Here is a 19182-nt window from a genome sequence, read left to right as displayed (position 1 = left end):
CTTCTTAACTTCACACTAGTTTGTTCTCAAGAGTGGAACATGATAAATTTCAAACAGAGTGATATGTTACCCTTGGTTTGGTTTTAGAGCCAGGTGGTAATGGTAGGCCGGGGCCCAAAATAGATCTTTGTTCCAGTCGCAGTTAAGCCCAGGTGGTAACGAACCCAGCCTATTCAAGATAAAATTTAGACCAACAGAAACATGGGCCTTTAGGGCCCACAAAATAGAACAGACAGCTGTGAGTAGTTAGACCTTCAATAGAAATTTAATGATCCTATCAACCGTCCCTTGGATTGTAACTTTCTCTCCGTGACCGTTTTCATGGATTTCCTGTGTCCACGTTATGCTTCACAGGACTTCCAGTGAGTTTCATATTTGCAAGTAAATAGCAGAGGTGACAGCTAGATGAACAAAATTCAAGAAAGAGCCTTTGATATCATTGATAATTGTAATAGAGAAACAACATAGCCACCACACAAATAATACAGTGACGTGGGTGACATACATACCAAATATTTCATTATTCATCACAAACACTTATAAACTAGGCTCTAACTGGTGTCTCAATTGCAATCTCTCCAGCATGCATGACATTTTCTGACTTTTCATTGGCTTCCCAGAGCTCTGGTAATGCTTCCCTGATGTTGTGGATGCTCTCCAGTGCATAATCCGCACCTTTTGTTTTGTGGGAAGAGCCAACCTACATCCATTTTTTTTGTAAAAAATTAGTGAGGATAACATTCTCATACCATCTATGAAAAATGTCATGGAACTATTTCAGTCTTCATCAACAACTTACCAGCACAGTGTGGAGGCCGACACTTTTCCCACCTTGCAGGTTGCGAAAGTTGTCGTCAAAGAACAACTGGAAAACCAAGAATTTAAGTTGTTAAAAGAAATGGATCGTCCAGGAAAAGCATAGAAATAAAATAAATGGAAAGGGTATTCTGCATGAGGCTACTTATAATAGTTAGAAAGGTCCAACAGGCAATGAATGCAATAAGCCCATAATGGTTATCTTACTGTTTTTCGAGGATCGATTTCGGCTATCTTGGAAGCTTCTTCAAATGCATCTGTAAATGGTTTGCAAATAATTGGGGTCCTTGGAAGTACTGAACCAACACTAAGAAGATGATTAATGTCACAAATTCCAGCAGAGCCAGTTCCGGAGCTTCCAAGCTCAGAGCCATGCTCAGCCTCAGAAACGCTGCTTTTGTTGATGGGATTCAGAGTCTCAAAGCATATAACCCCTTCAAAGCAGTCCTCCAAACCAAGCCTATTAAGCACTCTAGCTGCATGACCCTTATCCGCATTTGTGAAAACCTATTTCACAAGCACCAAACCAAGGTCACCACAAGGAAAAAGGGCTAAAAACATTTATATCATATGGTCTATGTATTGGGAATAGAAGCAACTTACCACTTTTCGAATAGGCAAGCTAAGTAGAAGACTTCTCAGAACAGGGTCGGGTTTTAGCAACTCGTAGGGTAATCTCCCATGAACAAAACTGCAAAACAGAGAATTGTCATAATTTTTACATAAAAATGCAAAAGGACAGAAAGGTGGGGGGTGTGGGATGGTGTTGTGAATTAGTACCTATGGAAGTCATCATAGTCAAAATTATAGCCGATTGCCTGGAAAACAGAAACCATGATAATTTAACATGCTCTCATTAGTAATTTAAAAAGATATCAAACAGAAGGACAGATGCTTGTAGAGTAAAGCATACCCTGAGACCAGCCATTGTCGTCCCATAATGCTTGTAGAGTAAAGCACACATTTCAGAAATTTTATCTTCCTCCATGCCAAGCTTTTGAAGCATATACTCTAGATAAGGGTATTGATAGAAGGTTTATGATCAGTAAGAGAAATTAACAATTTCCATGAAAATCAGGAATCAGGAAATCATGTTCGCCTTACCTTGAATATTTTTTGTGATTTGTGCTGACAACCCAGAGCTCAGGGGATAAAGGGTATCATCTATATCTGAAATTTAAATACAATTAGTTCTAATAATCGTCTCCAAAAAATACTCCAACTAATATAGGGTGTTCATAAGATCCAATTAAAAAATGTTCTAAATAATGTAGTCAGTTCTTAAAGGAAAAAAGAATTTCATCATAAAAACTTACCAAATAGAAGACAGTCATATTTTGATGTCTGATCATACTGGTAGCAGTCTTCATGATCCATTTCAACTTTTCAGGTTTCTGAATAAAAAATTTGGGCAGAGCATTAACATAAGCATATCAACAAAAAGCTCAAATCTTATATAGCCCAAATCCTTGTATCATGCAGAAATGGATTGGAAATATTAGAAAGAATTATTAAACATAACCTTGGCACCTTCAAGTTGATGAAAAATGCATTACATCAATGATTGTTCTGGAACAAGTAAGTCTAGAGATAGAAGGAAACTTTTCGCCAAAGGTGTGATTTGGTGAACTTGAAGTAGCAATGCAAAAAAGAAATAAAACTTTCAAAATCTCATTTTGGCTCTTCAATTTCACTCAACCAAACACCATGCTCCCAAAGGAAGTTGAAACTCCTTACACCTCAATAACGAAGGACCCAATACAAAATCTGAAGAGATTCAGATTTCAACGCCATGCTCACAAATAATCATTCCTTATTTAATCAATATACACTTTTAATTTCAACATTAAAAATCAGATCACATAAATCTAATCCCAAAGTCTCAAACACCCAAAGCATCATATTACTTAAAAAGGAAAAAAAAATCTCATTCTAAGAAATCTCACAGAATTCAAGCAATGTTACTGAGAATAGGCACTCCAGCCCTCTGTTTGGCTGCTATGAAAATAAAAAAAACACCGACACAAACGCACATTTCTAACTTTGGAATTCTTTTGTTTCTGCTTTCAACTAAAAAGCCCTAACAGTCATATTCATCCTTACCAAGCCCTGTGTTCACTCCCCGTGCCCTAAACAATGAAAAATCCAAGACCGAAAATTTTAATCTCTTCCATTTCCAACATTTCTCATCGGAAAAAACATCTAGCTTCAGAAAAAAAATCCGGAAACAGTAGCATTTTTCTAAATCCAGTGACACTTCAAAACGCCATTCCTTCCCCTCTCTCACATTTTCTCAGAAACCAAACAGAAACAAGAAACGAGAACATTACCTAACACCACCAAGCCCAAAATCGCCGAGAAAGAGAGAAATCAAAATCAAACTCAAACTCAAAGCGTAAAGAAACAGAGAGATGTGTTGAAATGGGAGGAGGGTGAGGGGGTTTAAATAGGCAAAGCCGTTCGAAGGCGTGGTCCGTGGATGGCAAGCCAAGGAAAAGTCACCCGAGACGCCCCTTACTTTTCCTTTCCGCTGAAATCCCGACCTTCTTTTCTCATGGCCCCCTCATATCGCGACACGCCACCCGCATGTACTTTGATACTTTGATTTTGCCGCGTCCCTCAAGTCTGGCTTCAATTCCACAATTCTCGACACGTGTCCATGTCAACAGAATCTCTTAAATTTTACAGTAATTAAACTTCATAATCACGTGATTAGTATTAATACCTTAAAAAAAAACCAAAATTCGTAACATGTGACCTATATTTTAAAGCGTTACGCGGAGTTGGTACGTAAATTGTTCTAGGAAATGGGATTGACCTCAACCCAAATATTAAAATCCGAAGATGATGTCAAAGTTTAACCCCTTGACTTCAAATTTTCTTCGTCTATTCCACATCTGATTCTCTCATGATGTGCCTGAAAACCCATCTTTAAAATTATTTTCACATTTTAGAATATGTGATGCAGATGAGATATTGGGAATTTTCGATTAGATCTCGGTTGTTTAATTTAGGGAAAAAAAAAAATGAAACGTGACGGTGTACGGGGTACAATAATTGGGGGCATTGAAAGAGACGGGCATTATTAGAAAGAAAGCAGATGAGCAGTTGGTTCATAATTATTAAACACACAGATGGCAAAGGCATGGACACAATATATTATTATTTTTTTTCGTCATCATTTTCTTTGACATTAGGGCAGTGCCCACGTGATAATTTTTTCTAGATGAATCCACCTCTCTTCCCATTTATAATTATATGATCATGATTCTCCTAATCATTCAATATGGAACTTGTGATTGTGATGATGTTCCAGTTTTCTTTTTGTCATAGTTATAATCATGCCAAGAGTGGCTTCTTCGTGCTATAAAAGATAGAACTTGAGATATTGGCACATTTTATAAGATTTATGATCATATCGAGTTTTTTCATGATTATGTCAATTGGGTTTTTCAATGGGAATATATAATATTGGTGTGTTTTTTAAGATTTATCAAGCGTTTTTCATAGATGTATTGATCTAAAAATAAATTAATTATTTTTATTTATTATTGAAAATTATTTTTAACTTTAAATCATATCATTAAATTATTTTATCCAAAATACTTAATTTATTTAATAATTTAAATTAAATTATTAAACCATTTTAAGTTATTAAATTAGGTTACCAAATCCCCGCAAAAATAACTTTTATATGATATAAAATTAGTATAGTTCATATGAAAATAAAAAACATGAAAGGATATCCAAACGAGCACTTTGTTCATCAATTCAATTTAAAAGGTCAAAAAACCCATCACAAATGTAAAGGAAAAAAACGCTAATCAAATTAGATCAATTGCCTTCCATAATTTCATAATATTGATTGTTGTCATAAAAGACAATGATCAGAATTCAAAACAAAGCCTGAGAAACCGGTAGTGCAGGAAAGTTGCATGCCTATGTAGGCTATAGAAGCTTTATCATGGGCCCTAATGGTCTCATAAAATGGAATTAAAAACATGTTTTAAAAAATAATTTAGTATGCATGATCATCACGTACCAAATGGTCCAACAGCATGATTATACAAACATGAAAGCAAAGATTACCAAGGAGAATCAACAAGTTTACTTACTGATGGCTTAACTAAAAACATTTCACCACCATGCTACACTTCAATCTACAAGGATATCATCTGAAACAGCCATAACCTGGTCTCCTTGAAGAAAATTTGGAGAGAGTTCTCCAAAGAGATAATGCTGCTATAATCAGAAATGACAGTTGTACAATATTATAATTCATGTAAACAGCTTAATTTATTCATGTACAAGCACAAAGAATGTCCAAAGTTATCATGCGGGGACGACCTCTGGTTCCAGAGGTGGTGCACCATTCTCTGGCTCAGTTCTGCTGCTGTCTTGAGTTATCCCACTCTTATCATTTTCCTCTTCAAACCCTTGCTTAAATCTGTCATAGTTTGAGGGTTCAAGTGATTTGAATGGTCTCTCTCCCAAAACTCTGGTCAAGTCATCTTGGTGAAGAACTTCCTTTTCAAGTAACAGCTCAGCAATCTGAGCTACTTGTTCTTTGTGCTCCTCTATCAGCTGAAGAGTGCGTTCATAAGCCTTACCAACCCATTCTCGCACTTCCGTGTCAATGATTGCCCCAGTCTTGCTGCTGTAGGGCTTGGTCATCTCAAATCCATCTTCCCGTTGAGGGAAAGAGAGGAGGCCCACCTTGTCACTAAAACCATAGACTGCGACCTGAGCATATGTCATCTTTGTTACCTTCTCCAGATCATTTTGGGCTCCTGTCGATATTCTACCAATCAAAACCTGCATCCATAGGAAATGAACCCTGTCATCATCACGGTGGAAACACTGAAACCAAAACACTAGAGGTTCGTCTTTTCTTTTCTAATATTGTAAGCAAATATACTAAATATGCAAGGCTGATTTCAGGAGTTACAAACATCAGATAGCTTCTTTGTGCATTTTTAACATTAATCCTACCCAACAATATGAAAAGACTAAAGAAATATTAGCTACCTGTTCAGCTGCTCGACCACCAAGGGTCATACATGTCATGTCAAAAAGCTGCTCCTTGGTCATGAGAAGGTTTTCATTAGGAACATACTGGGCAAAACCAAGTGCTGCTGTACCACGAGGAACAATAGTCACTTTCAACAAGGGTTCCGCATGTTCCAAGAACCAACCAGCAACAGCATGACCTGATTCATGGTAAGCAACAGTCCGTCTTTCCAGCTGGCTTATCACCTGCTTAACAGACATGGATGTGAAAATTTTCCTATGATGGTTTTAAAAATTAAAAAAGGAAATATGTGAGTGTGAGATGAAGAATTTTATGCCACCCAAAACATTAACCACTGGAGGAAGATGAATAAGAGTACCCCATACACCATTTTTCTACACAATGGGAAGCTTGGAGGACATCATTTCTCAGTGACGACTGGTAAAACTCAATGCACATACTATTTTGATGAAGTAATTAGCATTAAAAAAAAATATATGTTCATGACAAAAACATCTTAACATTAGACGAAGAATCATATAACAAATGCAATAAGTCAAAAATGAGTTACCTTATTCTTCTTCTCCAGACCACCAATTATCCTATCTATAGCTGCCTCAAAATGATCCATTGTGACCTGTGTTCCTTCATTCCTTGCAGCGATTAAAGCAGCTTCATTACAAACATTTGCAATGTCTGCTCCTGCAAATCCAGGAGTGAGGGCCGCAAGCCTTTGAGAGTAATATGACGGCTCGCGATCAAGTTTGATCTTTTTCAGGTAGATCTTAAATATCTGATCACGTCCTTTAATATCAGGTTTATCAATAGTAATTTGGCGATCAAATCTACCAGGCCTCAACAGAGCTTTGTCTAAAATATCAGGTCGATTAGTGCCAGCAAGCACAACTACTCCAGCAGTGGTTCCAAATCCATCCATCTCTACAAGCAACTGATTAAGAGTACTTTCACGCTCATCATTGGAACCTGAGAAGCCTCCACGTCCTCTTGCTCGACCAATTGCATCAATCTCATCAATAAATATTATACTAGGTGCACACTGCCTTGCTTCCTGAAACAAGTTTCTCACCCTGGATGGTCCAACACCAACAAACATCTCCATAAAATCTGAACCAGATATGGATAAGAAAGGCACGGCAGATTCTCCTGCAGTTGCTTTTGCTAGAAGGGTCTTCCCCGTGCCTGGAGGGCCCACCAAAAGAGCACCTTTTGGAATTTTTGCTCCCAACTCTTCATATTTTTTAGGATTCTTGAGGAAGTGCACAAATTCCATGATTTCTTGCTTTGCTTCATCACATCCAGCAACATCTTTGAAAAAGACCTGTACTAGGTCCAAAAATAGATAAACAAACAATAATAATGATAATAATAATAATAGTCAGAGAGAGAAAATCGAATGATTATAACCATAGGTGAGCAAGGAGGATATAATAATTATTGCATACTGTAAAAATATTGGATGCTGCAAACTAAAGACAAACCACCTTTGACAAAAGAAACAGTTAGCTAACCTTATTCTTAGCATTCTTATCCACTTTCGTAATATGGGCTTTTCCTATGTTGAATATTCCACGACCGCCCCTTCCACCCGTACCACCAACACCTAATCCACTTTGCATCCGCCGCCCCATGTACCAGAGGGCCCCCAAAAGCGCAAGTGTGGGTGCAAATCTCATCAATTCTTGGTACCAGACCATTTCAGAGACATATGTAACAGGAACATAGTTGTGAGGGTCGATCCCTAATACTTCTTGAGCTTCTTCCAACTTTTCCTCAAAAGATTCGACACTACCAATATTGAAAAAGAATTTATACTGAGCATTTCCTCTTGCAGGGCTTCCATTAATTGGCCCTTGGACAACATCATCACTTGCTTGATTGAGCGGTGAGCCCCTTACATACACCTTTGCAACTGATTTATTAGAAACAACTATGTGGTCCACCAAACCTGGTTCCAGAAGCTTGTTTTTAAACTCTTGGAAACTAATCTGCAACATATTCAGAAACCAACATTAAAAAGCTAAATCATATGTAGACAGGCAAATTGGAAAAAATGAAATGACTGGCAGGCACAAGTCATCAACATATGAATTATGCTATCATGTGAAAAGTAAAAGTCAACCTTTGAGTTCAAGTGCCTCAGAACCATGCAATCACCCAAAAAATTATTAAAGTAGAGGCAAAAAGAGGAACAAAGCTACCAGACTATCATAAGAAAATTCCATGAGAAGATGCAGAGAAACAACTTAGCACATTTTAGGATAGGCTACCACTTTGCCTACTGAAGCTTCAGATTACATACATTTACATAATAAGTTATTATTTAAATTACCGATAAATAGAGTTCCCAGTAGCAATTTAATAACCCACATGAAAAGAATATATTTTCTGGAAAGTTTTTGCCAAGTAAAATAAAACAAGTTTCATTTGTAAAGAGCTTTGGTTTTGTTCTCTAATGAAGAGACATAACTAAATGGATCACCAATATAAATTCTTTCATGAAAAAATTTCTCAGAACTATATTTTGCAAACACAGTTTAAGTGAAAGAAGCACCAAACCACAAGAAGAGATATAACTCTAGGCACAGAAATTTGGTAAAAATAAAGCATAGAAGAAACTCACAACAATAAGTTAAGCTGTACTTCTTTTGTCATTAGGAAGTTGTGTTACACATTTCTTCTGTCATTTTTTTAAGGCAGGGGTGCAGCATTATAGCACAGATTCTTTTAAGCAACTAACATGTTTTACTGTTTCAAGTATGCATCATTTTTCAATTGAGAAGTTGTGGTCCTGTGAAGGCCCTGGAGAGTTTACAATGTCTTAATTAGAACTCAATAAGTGGGACCATTGCAAATAAAAAGGCAGAGAAAACAAAAATGTTGTATCCATGTTTTGCTATAAATTACATACAAGGTAATGATAAAGAGGGTCAAGGTTTACCATCAGCATGTTAAGGCCAATAGGCAGTGCATAAGAGATCTGCTACTCCTAGGAAATTCAATATCCATGTTTTGCTATATTACATGCAGCGTAATGGTAAAGAGGGTCAAGGTTTTCCATCAGCGTGTTAAGGCCAATATGCAGTGTAAAAGAGATCTGCTACTCCTAGGAAGTTCCATTTAATATGGTTATATCCTAATGATTTCAGTAAATAATTGGGAGAAAATGCACTCAAATTCACACAGATGCTGCATGAATATTTTTCCCCCTTTTTTGATAGGTGACAGTACCTCCAATCATTAGGCTAATCAAGTTCACATTTACACCACACAAAGGGGAACTTTAAAAAGATATTGATTTGGGGAGGATTTGTGGGAGGTTTCAGGTTCAAGTCCTAATGGGGACAAAAATTTACTTATAAAGAAAAAAAAAGATGATTTTCCAAACTTTAATTTTGCAAGATGAATTAGAAAAATAAAAAAGAAATTTAGGAACTATATGAAGTCAGTAAAAAATAAAACCTTAAATATGTGATTCGACATTTTAGTATACAATTTTGCAGAACTAATAGGGGGAAAATAGAAATCAGGGAACACACACCATGCCACTGTAATCAATCATATCATGAAAAATAACTATAATTCCAGAATATAGCATAATAAATAACTAACTCAGGTCCTTAAAACATAATCTAAATGATGTTTACCTGCTTCTGTTCATGTGGACCAAAAGAGAAGGATGAAAGAAACAGCCCAATCACCAACAAAGGAGTTAGGACATTTTGAAGCTGCTTCATGAAAGTTTCCTGAAAATTTCCTTGATCATCTGTGTTTGAATCCTCTGAAATTAGGGGGGGGGGGAAGTAATTAGAGCACGCAAAAAATTCTAGATGCTATATTCCATAGAGAACAAATAAAACAACATAAAAGAATTAAAAGAAAGAAAAAACTGCAACATGTTATATGCATGAAAATTTGAAAAACCAAGAACAGATGCAGCATGGCATCCTACTTATCTAAAAGGAATCTTAGTAGCATATTTGACGTTCTTTAAGTAACAACACAATAGATACTCGGCCAATATCCAAGTTTTACAAGTCTCTTTAGTTTCTAGAACTTAGCTTGTTTAATTTCACTCCTTTATTTTAAGTTATGCATGCCCATAGTATAGTAATCATCACATAATTTCTGTTCTTCTCTTATATAATGTTCAGTGATGGATGGTAGCTTCATTTCTCCAGTCCAGTAAAAGTGGTGCTTGTCCATTTCTTGGTCTGCCTTCTTCTTGTCTTCTCGTGTATATTTTTCTGTAGTGAATGACAGATTCATCTGTCTGCTATAAGTTTAAAACTTTTAAACAGTGCACCTCCACCACAATTGTTTACAGCCCAATTTAATTTTCTCATTAATAAAGAGAGAATTTTTAGTTAAAAAATGGCCTCATAGATTAAATGTCTAAAAAAGAATAACCGTATTGGATTTTTTAAACAAGCAATCACCTCTTTTCAGTATTCTGTTCTTCAATAGTCATCCTCAAATATGATAACGAATTTCTCACATGAATCACAACTATTCTCTTTTGGCAACCTAGCACAAAAGTTGCGACACCAAACAAATCTTCCTAGCCCAACCCAACCAAACCCTCAATTCTACAGAACAGCACACTATTATCAGGCTATCTGACTAGGCATTTTCATACAAAGTTATGAACAAAGAAAAAAACTTCCATTTAGTTCATTAATGTGGAAATAATTGAGACAAAACTACCTATAGACCTTAACAAGCATACATCCTGCATAAAGGAGAAACTATAACAGCCACAAGCTCCAACATGAAATAATGAACATCCAGTAGACAGATCATATAATGCCTTATGGCACATCTGCTGTCTCTACCACAAACTTCTATCTGTTCTTATAGGGCAATTGAAAATAAACACCCTCAAGAAAAATTCAAATAAAAATATAGTGGTGTGTCCTAAGTGTCATACTGAAGTTCTATCTTTCAAATGGCCAGTTGCAAGGCAGGGTAGAGGAGGAGCTGTACAAGGTAGCTGGCATAGAGCATAAAAGATATGGTGAGCCAATACAAGCACGGGCTTATTCAATAGGTAAAGGGGTGTCCATTGATTGCTAACAATGATGCGATTCAAATAAAGTCGAATGTGCTCAAGGGAGAAGAGGAAGACAAAAAGGCACTTGAATTGATGCAGAGGGAACAAAGAGAGGAGATGTCTCATTGTTTCTTTTTTTTCTTTTTAAGCACAAAAATTCATGTAGCTTATGCCAACAGGTGGGATTTAAGACTTCATTGTTGTTATTGTGTTTAAAAAAACAAAATAACAGCCCAAATATAAATCCTGAGTTCCTACAAAGTATTGTTCCAGATACACTTGACAATTGTAAATATATACCCAATTTCTTGCGACCTTTTTCCCCAAGCACCTATTTCTTCCCTAACAAAATGGCAAAAAGAAAAAGAGAACATAAGGATTACGCCATTAAATGAGAAATTCACCTTTTGACTCTGACTTCTGCTCTTCCCCTTTTGGGGTTTCCTTCTTATTTTTTGGATAAAAATTCTCATAATCTGCAATTGAATTGCAAACCATGTATCAGACATTATCAAACATTAAAATAATCAGCATGTCAACAAGATTAAAACAAAGGCCAATGAACTTCTTACTCTTCTTCTTAGGGGCTTCACTCGATAAAAACCTTCGGATTCTCGGGTTCGCAAGAACAAAATTCAAATCAGATAAATACGACTTCCCGACGAACCCTCTGCTCGCTCCAATGGAAGTTAAATATCCCCTCAAAAACCCTAAACCACCATCCAGTTGACCCAGGTCGGTACTGTAATGCGGTGCCCTGGAAAGGGCTTCGTTCAAAAACGCCGATCTTCCAACATTACCACCAGATAACACGTTCCGTGACTGCAAAACGAAAAAAAAAGAAATCAATAAATAAAAAAATAAATAAAAATACGCAAAACAATCAACTCAAATAAACAAAAAGAAGCGGAAAACTTATATACTTTTGCAGCAGAGGATCGTGACAGAGAGCGGCCAAGCCTCGACAAGATCATTATTTGACGAATCTGAAGCAGAAATAGAGTACTGGGATTTCTTCAAATGGATCCAAGGAAGCAAATCTTATACGATTGGTTCACAGATTCGTCATTTGAGAGAAATGTTTTTTCTTTCTAGTTAGGGTTCCAAGTTCGAATGAAGATAGACAAATACTAGGGACTGTTTGCCTGATATCTTTGCTTTGTGGGTGTTTCTCTTTTTCAGTTGTTTGGGCAACACGGCAGTAGCCCATGCCAATGGTTTTAAACAATTTTTAATTTCAAATTAGTATTAATAAAATCCAATAAATTATTATGAAAGAATTCCAAGAAATTAGCTTTTATTTAAAAATATTATACGGCTGTTCATGCCGTTACAAATTTTATAAACATCATATTTTATTTTTTAAAATATTTCTAAAAATATAGTAACCAAATAATAATAAATAATTTTAAAATATATAAGTTTTAAAATAAATTTTATTATATTTAACTTTTATCCTATCTTCACAATTAGCAAATAAAAAATTTTATAGTCTAGCAAAATTTTTTTAGAACAACAACTAGGAAATTACTTTTTATTTTTTATTTTTTATTTTTTAAGACAGAAAATAATGTTTTCATGTAACATTCTTTGGTTGTTTTCATTTTTTTAAAGCTATTTTTAAAAATAATTATAAATATATTTATAATGATTAAAAAGGAAGCTTTAAATATAAAAATTATTTTAAAAACATATTTAAAAATATTAAAAACGGTTTAAAATCATTTTAAATTCTCCAATAAACTTTTATTTTATAAAATATCAAACAACGATTTTCAAAAATTGATTTTAAAACTATTTTTAAAAAACATTTGTTTGGGAAAGGAAGTGTGTTTTTGTTTTTTGTGTTTATTGTGTTATCAAAAACCAATTTTTTGATAACTATAAAAAGATATTTTTATTGTCTTTTTATTGTTCAAATAATAAATTATTTTTCGTGTTTTCTCTTCCTTCTTTTTGTGTTTTCTTAATTGTTTTTTGTGTTTCCACAGCTCCACCCAACCACAAACATTTTTTTCTTTATTAAATTATTGAAATCAATATACTTACATATAGTGATAAAGTCATCATTTATTTAAAAAAATTATAACTAGTATAAATATTTCAAAATTTAATTTTTTTTTTTTAATTTAAATGAATTGCACATATGAAAATTATTTATATATTTATAATATCACGTTAATGGAAGAAAACATTTTATTAATTAAAAAAAAAAACTTTAAAACATGTATTTTGTTTTACTTATTCTAATTTTTTTTTTATTAACTCAACCTAACATTTTTTTATTTTTTTTTAGAACAAAAACTGTTTTCTAGAATTTTTCCAAACATAATTTTTTTTTTTCTGAAAACACAAAAAAACCCTTAGCTTTTTCCTATTTTTATTCATTTTCCTATTATTTCAGGTTATTCAATAAAAAAAATTACATATTTTTTTTCTATTTTTGCTTGTTTTACTATTCGCTTCTTGGCTCAAGTGATACTAGATGTCAAAAACATGGACCAGGCCCAACCCAATATACTACACTAAGGATCCAAACTCGTCCCTGAGAACAGTTCATAGATAATACGGCACACGGACACGTAGAAAAGGCTCTTCAGTTCTTCATCTCCCTTTCTCTTAGTAATCTCTGATCGACTTCGGCTCTTTGCAGGCCGTCATTTCGCTTTACCTTGCACTACAATGGAGGCCACGTCGGTGTTCCTCAACTCGAGAATAAATCCATTTGGTTTTGCTGTCGCAAACACCTTCAAGCCCTCTTTCAGACCTTTTAACAAACACTTACAAGTCCAGCTACATGTCAACAATTCGAACCTCAAAACCATCAAACCCCCTTCGAAATGCTTTTTCCGTGCGTGCCCATTGTCATTATCGCCAGAAATAAGGAGAACCCATTTGTTGTGTCCTCCCAAATGCTCCTATTCCAACTCTACCAGCTCAGAATCTCAGAACCCAGTTTTAAAACCCCTCAAAAACCTCTCATTTGATTCATTGAAAGCGACCCTTTCTCAATTGACCCCGATTGATATATGTAAATGGTCTGGGATATTATGCGTGTCCATTGCAGCCACTAAACGGACTGTGAATTTGCTGTTGAACCCTTTCTTTTGGATGTACTTCAGCTGGACTTGGTTGTTCTGGCCATGGTTTTTGGCTGTTGGGGTTGCGGTTTATGGCTTGTATTGCCTTCGCAGGCATTTGTGCGGTGAAGCTCATGTGTTTGAACAAATTGCTATTGTTACTTCGGTTTTTACTTGGCTCACCCTTGTCCCACCTGCCCATTTCAATGGCTTCCTTGAAGGATGGCCTTTTGTGTTCTTTTTTGTGTATCATTATTTCTTTTTTTTCAATGTAAGTGTTAGGAAGCGCCTCTATGGGGACTACTTCCTTCGGCCGCATGATCCCAAATGGGATGTGAGCCCACCCAATTGGCATCGCCTTTTGTTCTGCATTGGAGTTATGGTTGGGCATTGGCTGGCAGCATATGAAGGGCCAGAGTTGCACCTCATTCCAGGTGGTTGGAACAATTTGTGGGTGTGGGCATTGATAATGGTAACTCTGTTTATGCAGTACCACTCAACATTATATCTTGCAAAGTACTCAGAAAAAGTGGTGGTGCCTACTGCAGTTGTGCAGTTTGGGCCTTACCGATGGGTCCGTCATCCAATATATGCATCTACAATGCTTCTGTTTGTGAGTTACTGTCTTGCACTCCGGGCACCCATCAGCTCCCTGTTTGTCATCGCTGTTTGCTTGATGTATTATGAGCAGAAAGTAAAATTGGAGGAAGCCTCGATGGTGGAGACCTTTGGGGAGAACTATATGGAGTATGCAAATAAAGTTAAGTACAAGTTCATCCCTTTTGTTTATTAGTCAGTGTGAGAATATGCAGTTGCTTTTTTACATGTTGCAATCAATTTCTGGGATTCAAAGAATGAAGCTTTGCAACCAGGGAAAGGACATGATAGATTAGATAGAAGAGGTGTGCAGTTTCCTTTAATGATTGTTTCTCATGTTTCTTTATTCTCTTTTCCTATCAATTTAGAGTTCTTAATTTACCTATAAAAACTTAATTGATGCTTTTGTCTGTTCATTCATTATTATGCTTTCATTTTAGTTAGTTTACCAAGGTGTGATGATGTTGGTTGGATAGATCTTTCTTTGATTCATGCTAAATGGTTAATAATCCTTAGTTCCTTACCTTTCCCTGTAGAAATAGCAGTTTTTTTGGAGCTATAGGTCCCTTTCAAGCACAGGAGGTGAGGTTGGTCTTAAGACATTTGCAAAAGTAAACTGGCTTTTGATCTATTATCTTTCTTGTGCTAGTTGGGAATTCTTATTGAGCCCTTGGCCTTGATTTCATATTCCTCTTAAAATAATTCACTAAAGCCTCTGCAACTCCAGTATGAAGACTTGTTTATGCATTCTGAAAATGTTTGAAGAGGTAAGCTTCAGCCAAAAGCTACAATTTCCCCATATGGTTTAGTTCTAGATGTCAACTTTTCTTCAACAAGCACATGGGTACATTGAGTGACCTGAGGCAAGCTCTAACCCCAGCTTGGCTTGCTAGTCAATGACAAGTCTCACCTGCTAGTGCCCTCTCCACTTGGTTGAGCCTTTTGGCAGCCAATGTATACTTCCTATATACTTTGGGACGCTGTTTTGGCATTTCCTTTTAATATATACTCTCTGTTTTACCTATAAAAAAAAAAAAAAAAAAAAAAAAAAGTGTCACCTACTAGTGGGACAAAACAGAATGAGAGTCAAAAAGATTGATATGAGTTTGTAAAATGTAACTCGATGATCAAAATCAATATATATTGAATTATAGCTTCTGATCATCATGGTCTAGCAAATCTAAGTTTGGAAAAATTAGATTTGGTGAAGGGGAAAATTGAATTGGAAAAAAAAAAAAACACGGCAATGCCTCAGCCTCTTTTTTGAGATCCCCATGAAGGAAAGCTTTCTAGACATCTAACCAAGATTCAGCTGCCTTGAAATAGAAAGTTCTAGAAAATGTGGGTGTGAAAAATTAATGGACTTTTATTTATTTATTTTTTGATAAGTAAAAAAGAAAAAGAAATGTCCATTAATTTTTCACACCCACATTTTCTAATGATTTGCTGAGGATACTCAAATAGACTAAATAGACATAAGTTTAAATATTCAAATGATTTGCTAAGGATATTGTCTAATCTGCTTATGTGCCTTCTCATTTATTTGGATCATTCTGTTGATCAAAAGAAAAAAAAATGTGCCAAATATGTCTAAAGTTCATTCTTTTCTTAAATTCTAATTGCTAAATATTTTGGTAATTTGCCCAATACAAACCATAAGAATAAAAAACAGAGAACGGCCATCAATATAAAACTGGTCTATTTAATGTAGTGTTCATAATGGGAAACAATTGTTGTGATATTAACAATCGTATTACTTTCGCTGTCACATTTTATTGTACTCTACATTCAATAACACACTCAATTATTGTGCTATTGAATAATAATTGAAGGCACGACCAGTTTCTTATACTCTATAATAACACACACTTTCTTATATGGTAAAAGAACACACTCTTAATTTTTATTCTCTAGAATAACAACTGAGTGCATACCCATTTTCCCATAATCTAGAAGAATACACTCAATTTTGCTCTGGAATAACACACTCAGTTCATATGCTCTAGAGTAACAGACGCAATTGGTATACTCTAGAATAAGAACCGAGTGCGTAGACATTTCTTGAATCTTAACCTAGAATAACAGAGAGTCAGAATAACAACTGAATACAATTCTTTGAAGAAGAATATTGTCCTTGCTTATTCTTGTGAGATTGATATTTTAGTGTTGCTGTTGTATGTTCGGAAAGATTAAAGACGATATAAATGCAAACCCTCTAGGAAACCAAAATTTTTGTACTTGCTCTAAAAAACAAAGAGAGAATTTCTTATTTTAAATTTAAATTGCTAGTTTGTCGTTTATTAGCTGCTGAGATCAAATTTTCTCTAGGTTATAAAATCATGCTTAGACTTAGCCGTTTTAACTCCCCAAATATTCATAGTTCCAACAAATGTTTGTGTTGACAGATGAGGCCTTGATAATAACATTCATACTTCATCTTGTTGTTTTAAAATAATTCCATTTTACCTCTTATACCTAAAGCCTACGGAAAGTCTTGTGGGGTTCAGGCTACCAAAAATAGTTTTTGTTGAGCTGTAGGTAAATGATATGGCATAGGGAAAGGATCTATGTTAATAAGCAACAATTTGGTGTCAATTTTTCTTTCTTTGTTAGGAACTTAGGTGTTCTGGTTTCCTGCCAGTTTTTGTCCTATACAACAAGCAACTGCATCACCAAGCACTCGATACTATGTCAGTGTTGTTTTAACATCACTCGGGAGATAAAAAGGTGGATTCTGTTAAATACAGATTTTCCCTTCTCCTTATGGAAGGTTTTTTATTAGCAGCATTTCAGAGTTCTCTCATAGCACTCTTTCTGCACAGTTCTAAATGAATATTGTAAACTTAAAATAGAGAAGCAACCACATAAACTAGTTCTTTCTTTAGTGTTTTACTATAAAAATACCTTTCGAAGTGGCCTCGATGAAACACATCTCAAAGTGCTAGAGAAAATTTTACAAGATAATTGTAAAATCAGTCATTCCTGAATGGTTTAAAATGTTGGTATGTCATGTCACATGGAAGGATGTCAAAGTGAATGTGTATGTTATCAGATGGCTTAATTTATGCTAAGCGTTTGCTAAATAGTTGTTTGATATAATTTAAAAAGTGAAGGATTTAAAGGTGAAGAATTTCATAGAAGACTTGACTTAGAAACTGACAATCTGGATTTATGCCAAGCATTTGCTAAATAGTTGTTCAATATAATAAAATATTAATTACTAAACTTTGTTTCCTGGCTGTTTCGGTTGGTTGTTGTGGAAAATGGCAATATTATGTCATTGAAACAACAATAATTTCCATTACAACCTGCTTTCTGTTTTTTGTTTTTGTTTTATTTTATTTTGTTCTTATCATTTGTTGCTTTGTCAACTTCTGTAGAATTTATTTGGCCATCAGTAAATTGTTTGGACTTACATTTCTTTGATTCTTGAGTATCTGTTTTTTTATGTGTCTATTGCTTTGTACTTAATGAGGAGAATGACTAATTCTGAAACAAAGCAATAGCCACAAACAATAAATGGAGCCCACATTGGGTTCTGGCCTTCTTAAGAATGAACGCTTTTAGTGTGATGTATATGGAGACTTCAACTTTGCATTTTTTCCTCTAATAAAACACAAGCCTTACTATAGTTGTTAGTTGGTAGGCTTCCATCTTAATGAATTGAAGAAACTTCATTAAATATATCTTTAGTGGCTCTTTTAAAAATAATAAAGATGAATTGCCTATTTGGTGATGATATTTGTTGTCCTGTTATTTGATTTTTATTTCATTCTGTTTTGAATAACAAGGAAAATATAAGTCAATGGTGGCGTGGTTCGTATAGTAATTGGAACCTTTCTAGGTATGGTATTGTTTATTAACTGTTCTATTTTATATTTGCAATTCAATCCATTCACCAAGTACCATGAGAAAGATTTTTTTTTTTTTAATGCCATGTACGCATATGTTTCTGATGTGTTTTAGCTGATTATAAGAAAAATTTGTGGTGAAATGTTGTTTATTTACTCATTTTTTGTAGATAGTACTAAATCAATAACTATAGCTTATTGGAGATAAAGAATTAGTACCTTTCAGCATCTAAGAAAGCTTTACAATTTTAAAACTTTGTTTACTAATAAATGTTGTATCGTTCTAAAGGAATTGAAAATCTGGTTGTTCTAGTTACCCATTTTTCCCATGTATTAAGCACCCAAATAACAATCCAGAGCCTTGGGGGTTCTTGACATCTCTAGAACATTCCTATAATTGTTCAACCATATACAAAACGACTATAATATCCAGAGAATAATCTAACGTATTCTATAATATTTTCTCTTCGTTCTTTTATGATATCTTTCTCCTATGTGTAGGCTGGGATTTTCTTTCTTCTGTGTTTCTCATTTATCTTTCCCCATGTGTACTCTAGAATGTGTTGTGTCATTCTCTTACTCGAAACTTACATGTTGTCATTTGTAAATTTGTTAAATAAGGATGTCTTCCCATACATTCTCAATATTGGGGTGATATTTAAGCTTGGATGTCTTTAAGTAGCATTCTTGTGTTGTATATGTTGCTCAAAGCTTTCCTGTTGCCATTTCCAAATTTGTTAAATGAGGATGCCTTCC

The 19182-nt window shown here is 34.8% G+C and overlaps 3 protein-coding genes across 3 annotated transcripts; 1 reads left to right on the top strand and 2 right to left on the bottom strand.

Moving 5' to 3' along the window:
* Nucleotides 1-406: 406 nt before the first annotated feature.
* On the bottom strand, nucleotides 407-3323 carry LOC117917128 (uncharacterized protein C24B11.05-like). Its single transcript, XM_034833356.1, has 9 exons — nucleotides 3147-3323; nucleotides 2133-2210; nucleotides 1921-1986; nucleotides 1730-1827; nucleotides 1597-1634; nucleotides 1420-1507; nucleotides 1024-1323; nucleotides 800-865; nucleotides 407-700 (listed from the first exon to the last, which is right to left on the bottom strand). Exons 2-9 carry the CDS (start codon nucleotides 2191-2193, stop codon nucleotides 545-547), a joined length of 873 nt encoding a protein of 290 aa, XP_034689247.1. The 5' UTR covers nucleotides 2194-2210; nucleotides 3147-3323; the 3' UTR covers nucleotides 407-544.
* A 1578-nt stretch (nucleotides 3324-4901) lies between these two features.
* LOC117916260 (ATP-dependent zinc metalloprotease FTSH 10, mitochondrial-like) lies at nucleotides 4902-12080 on the bottom strand. The gene is made up of 8 exons (XM_034832211.1): nucleotides 11822-12080; nucleotides 11471-11720; nucleotides 11303-11374; nucleotides 9493-9626; nucleotides 7357-7833; nucleotides 6399-7166; nucleotides 5845-6072; nucleotides 4902-5631 (listed from the first exon to the last, which is right to left on the bottom strand). Exons 1-8 carry the CDS (start codon nucleotides 11870-11872, stop codon nucleotides 5149-5151), a joined length of 2463 nt encoding a protein of 820 aa, XP_034688102.1. The 5' UTR covers nucleotides 11873-12080; the 3' UTR covers nucleotides 4902-5148.
* A 1355-nt stretch (nucleotides 12081-13435) lies between these two features.
* LOC117916799 lies at nucleotides 13436-14995 on the top strand. The gene has a single exon (XM_034832973.1). The coding sequence runs from the start codon at nucleotides 13581-13583 to the stop codon at nucleotides 14769-14771; it is 1191 nt and encodes a 396-aa protein (XP_034688864.1). The 5' UTR covers nucleotides 13436-13580; the 3' UTR covers nucleotides 14772-14995.
* Nucleotides 14996-19182: the final 4187 nt, after the last annotated feature.

The sequence above is a fragment of the Vitis riparia genome, chromosome 6 (genome assembly GCF_004353265.1).
Source record: "Vitis riparia cultivar Riparia Gloire de Montpellier isolate 1030 chromosome 6, EGFV_Vit.rip_1.0, whole genome shotgun sequence".
Lineage (NCBI taxonomy): Eukaryota > Viridiplantae > Streptophyta > Magnoliopsida > Vitales > Vitaceae > Vitis > Vitis riparia.
The sequence above is the reverse complement of the archived record's forward strand: the minus strand, read 5'-3'. Positions and strand labels throughout refer to the sequence as shown.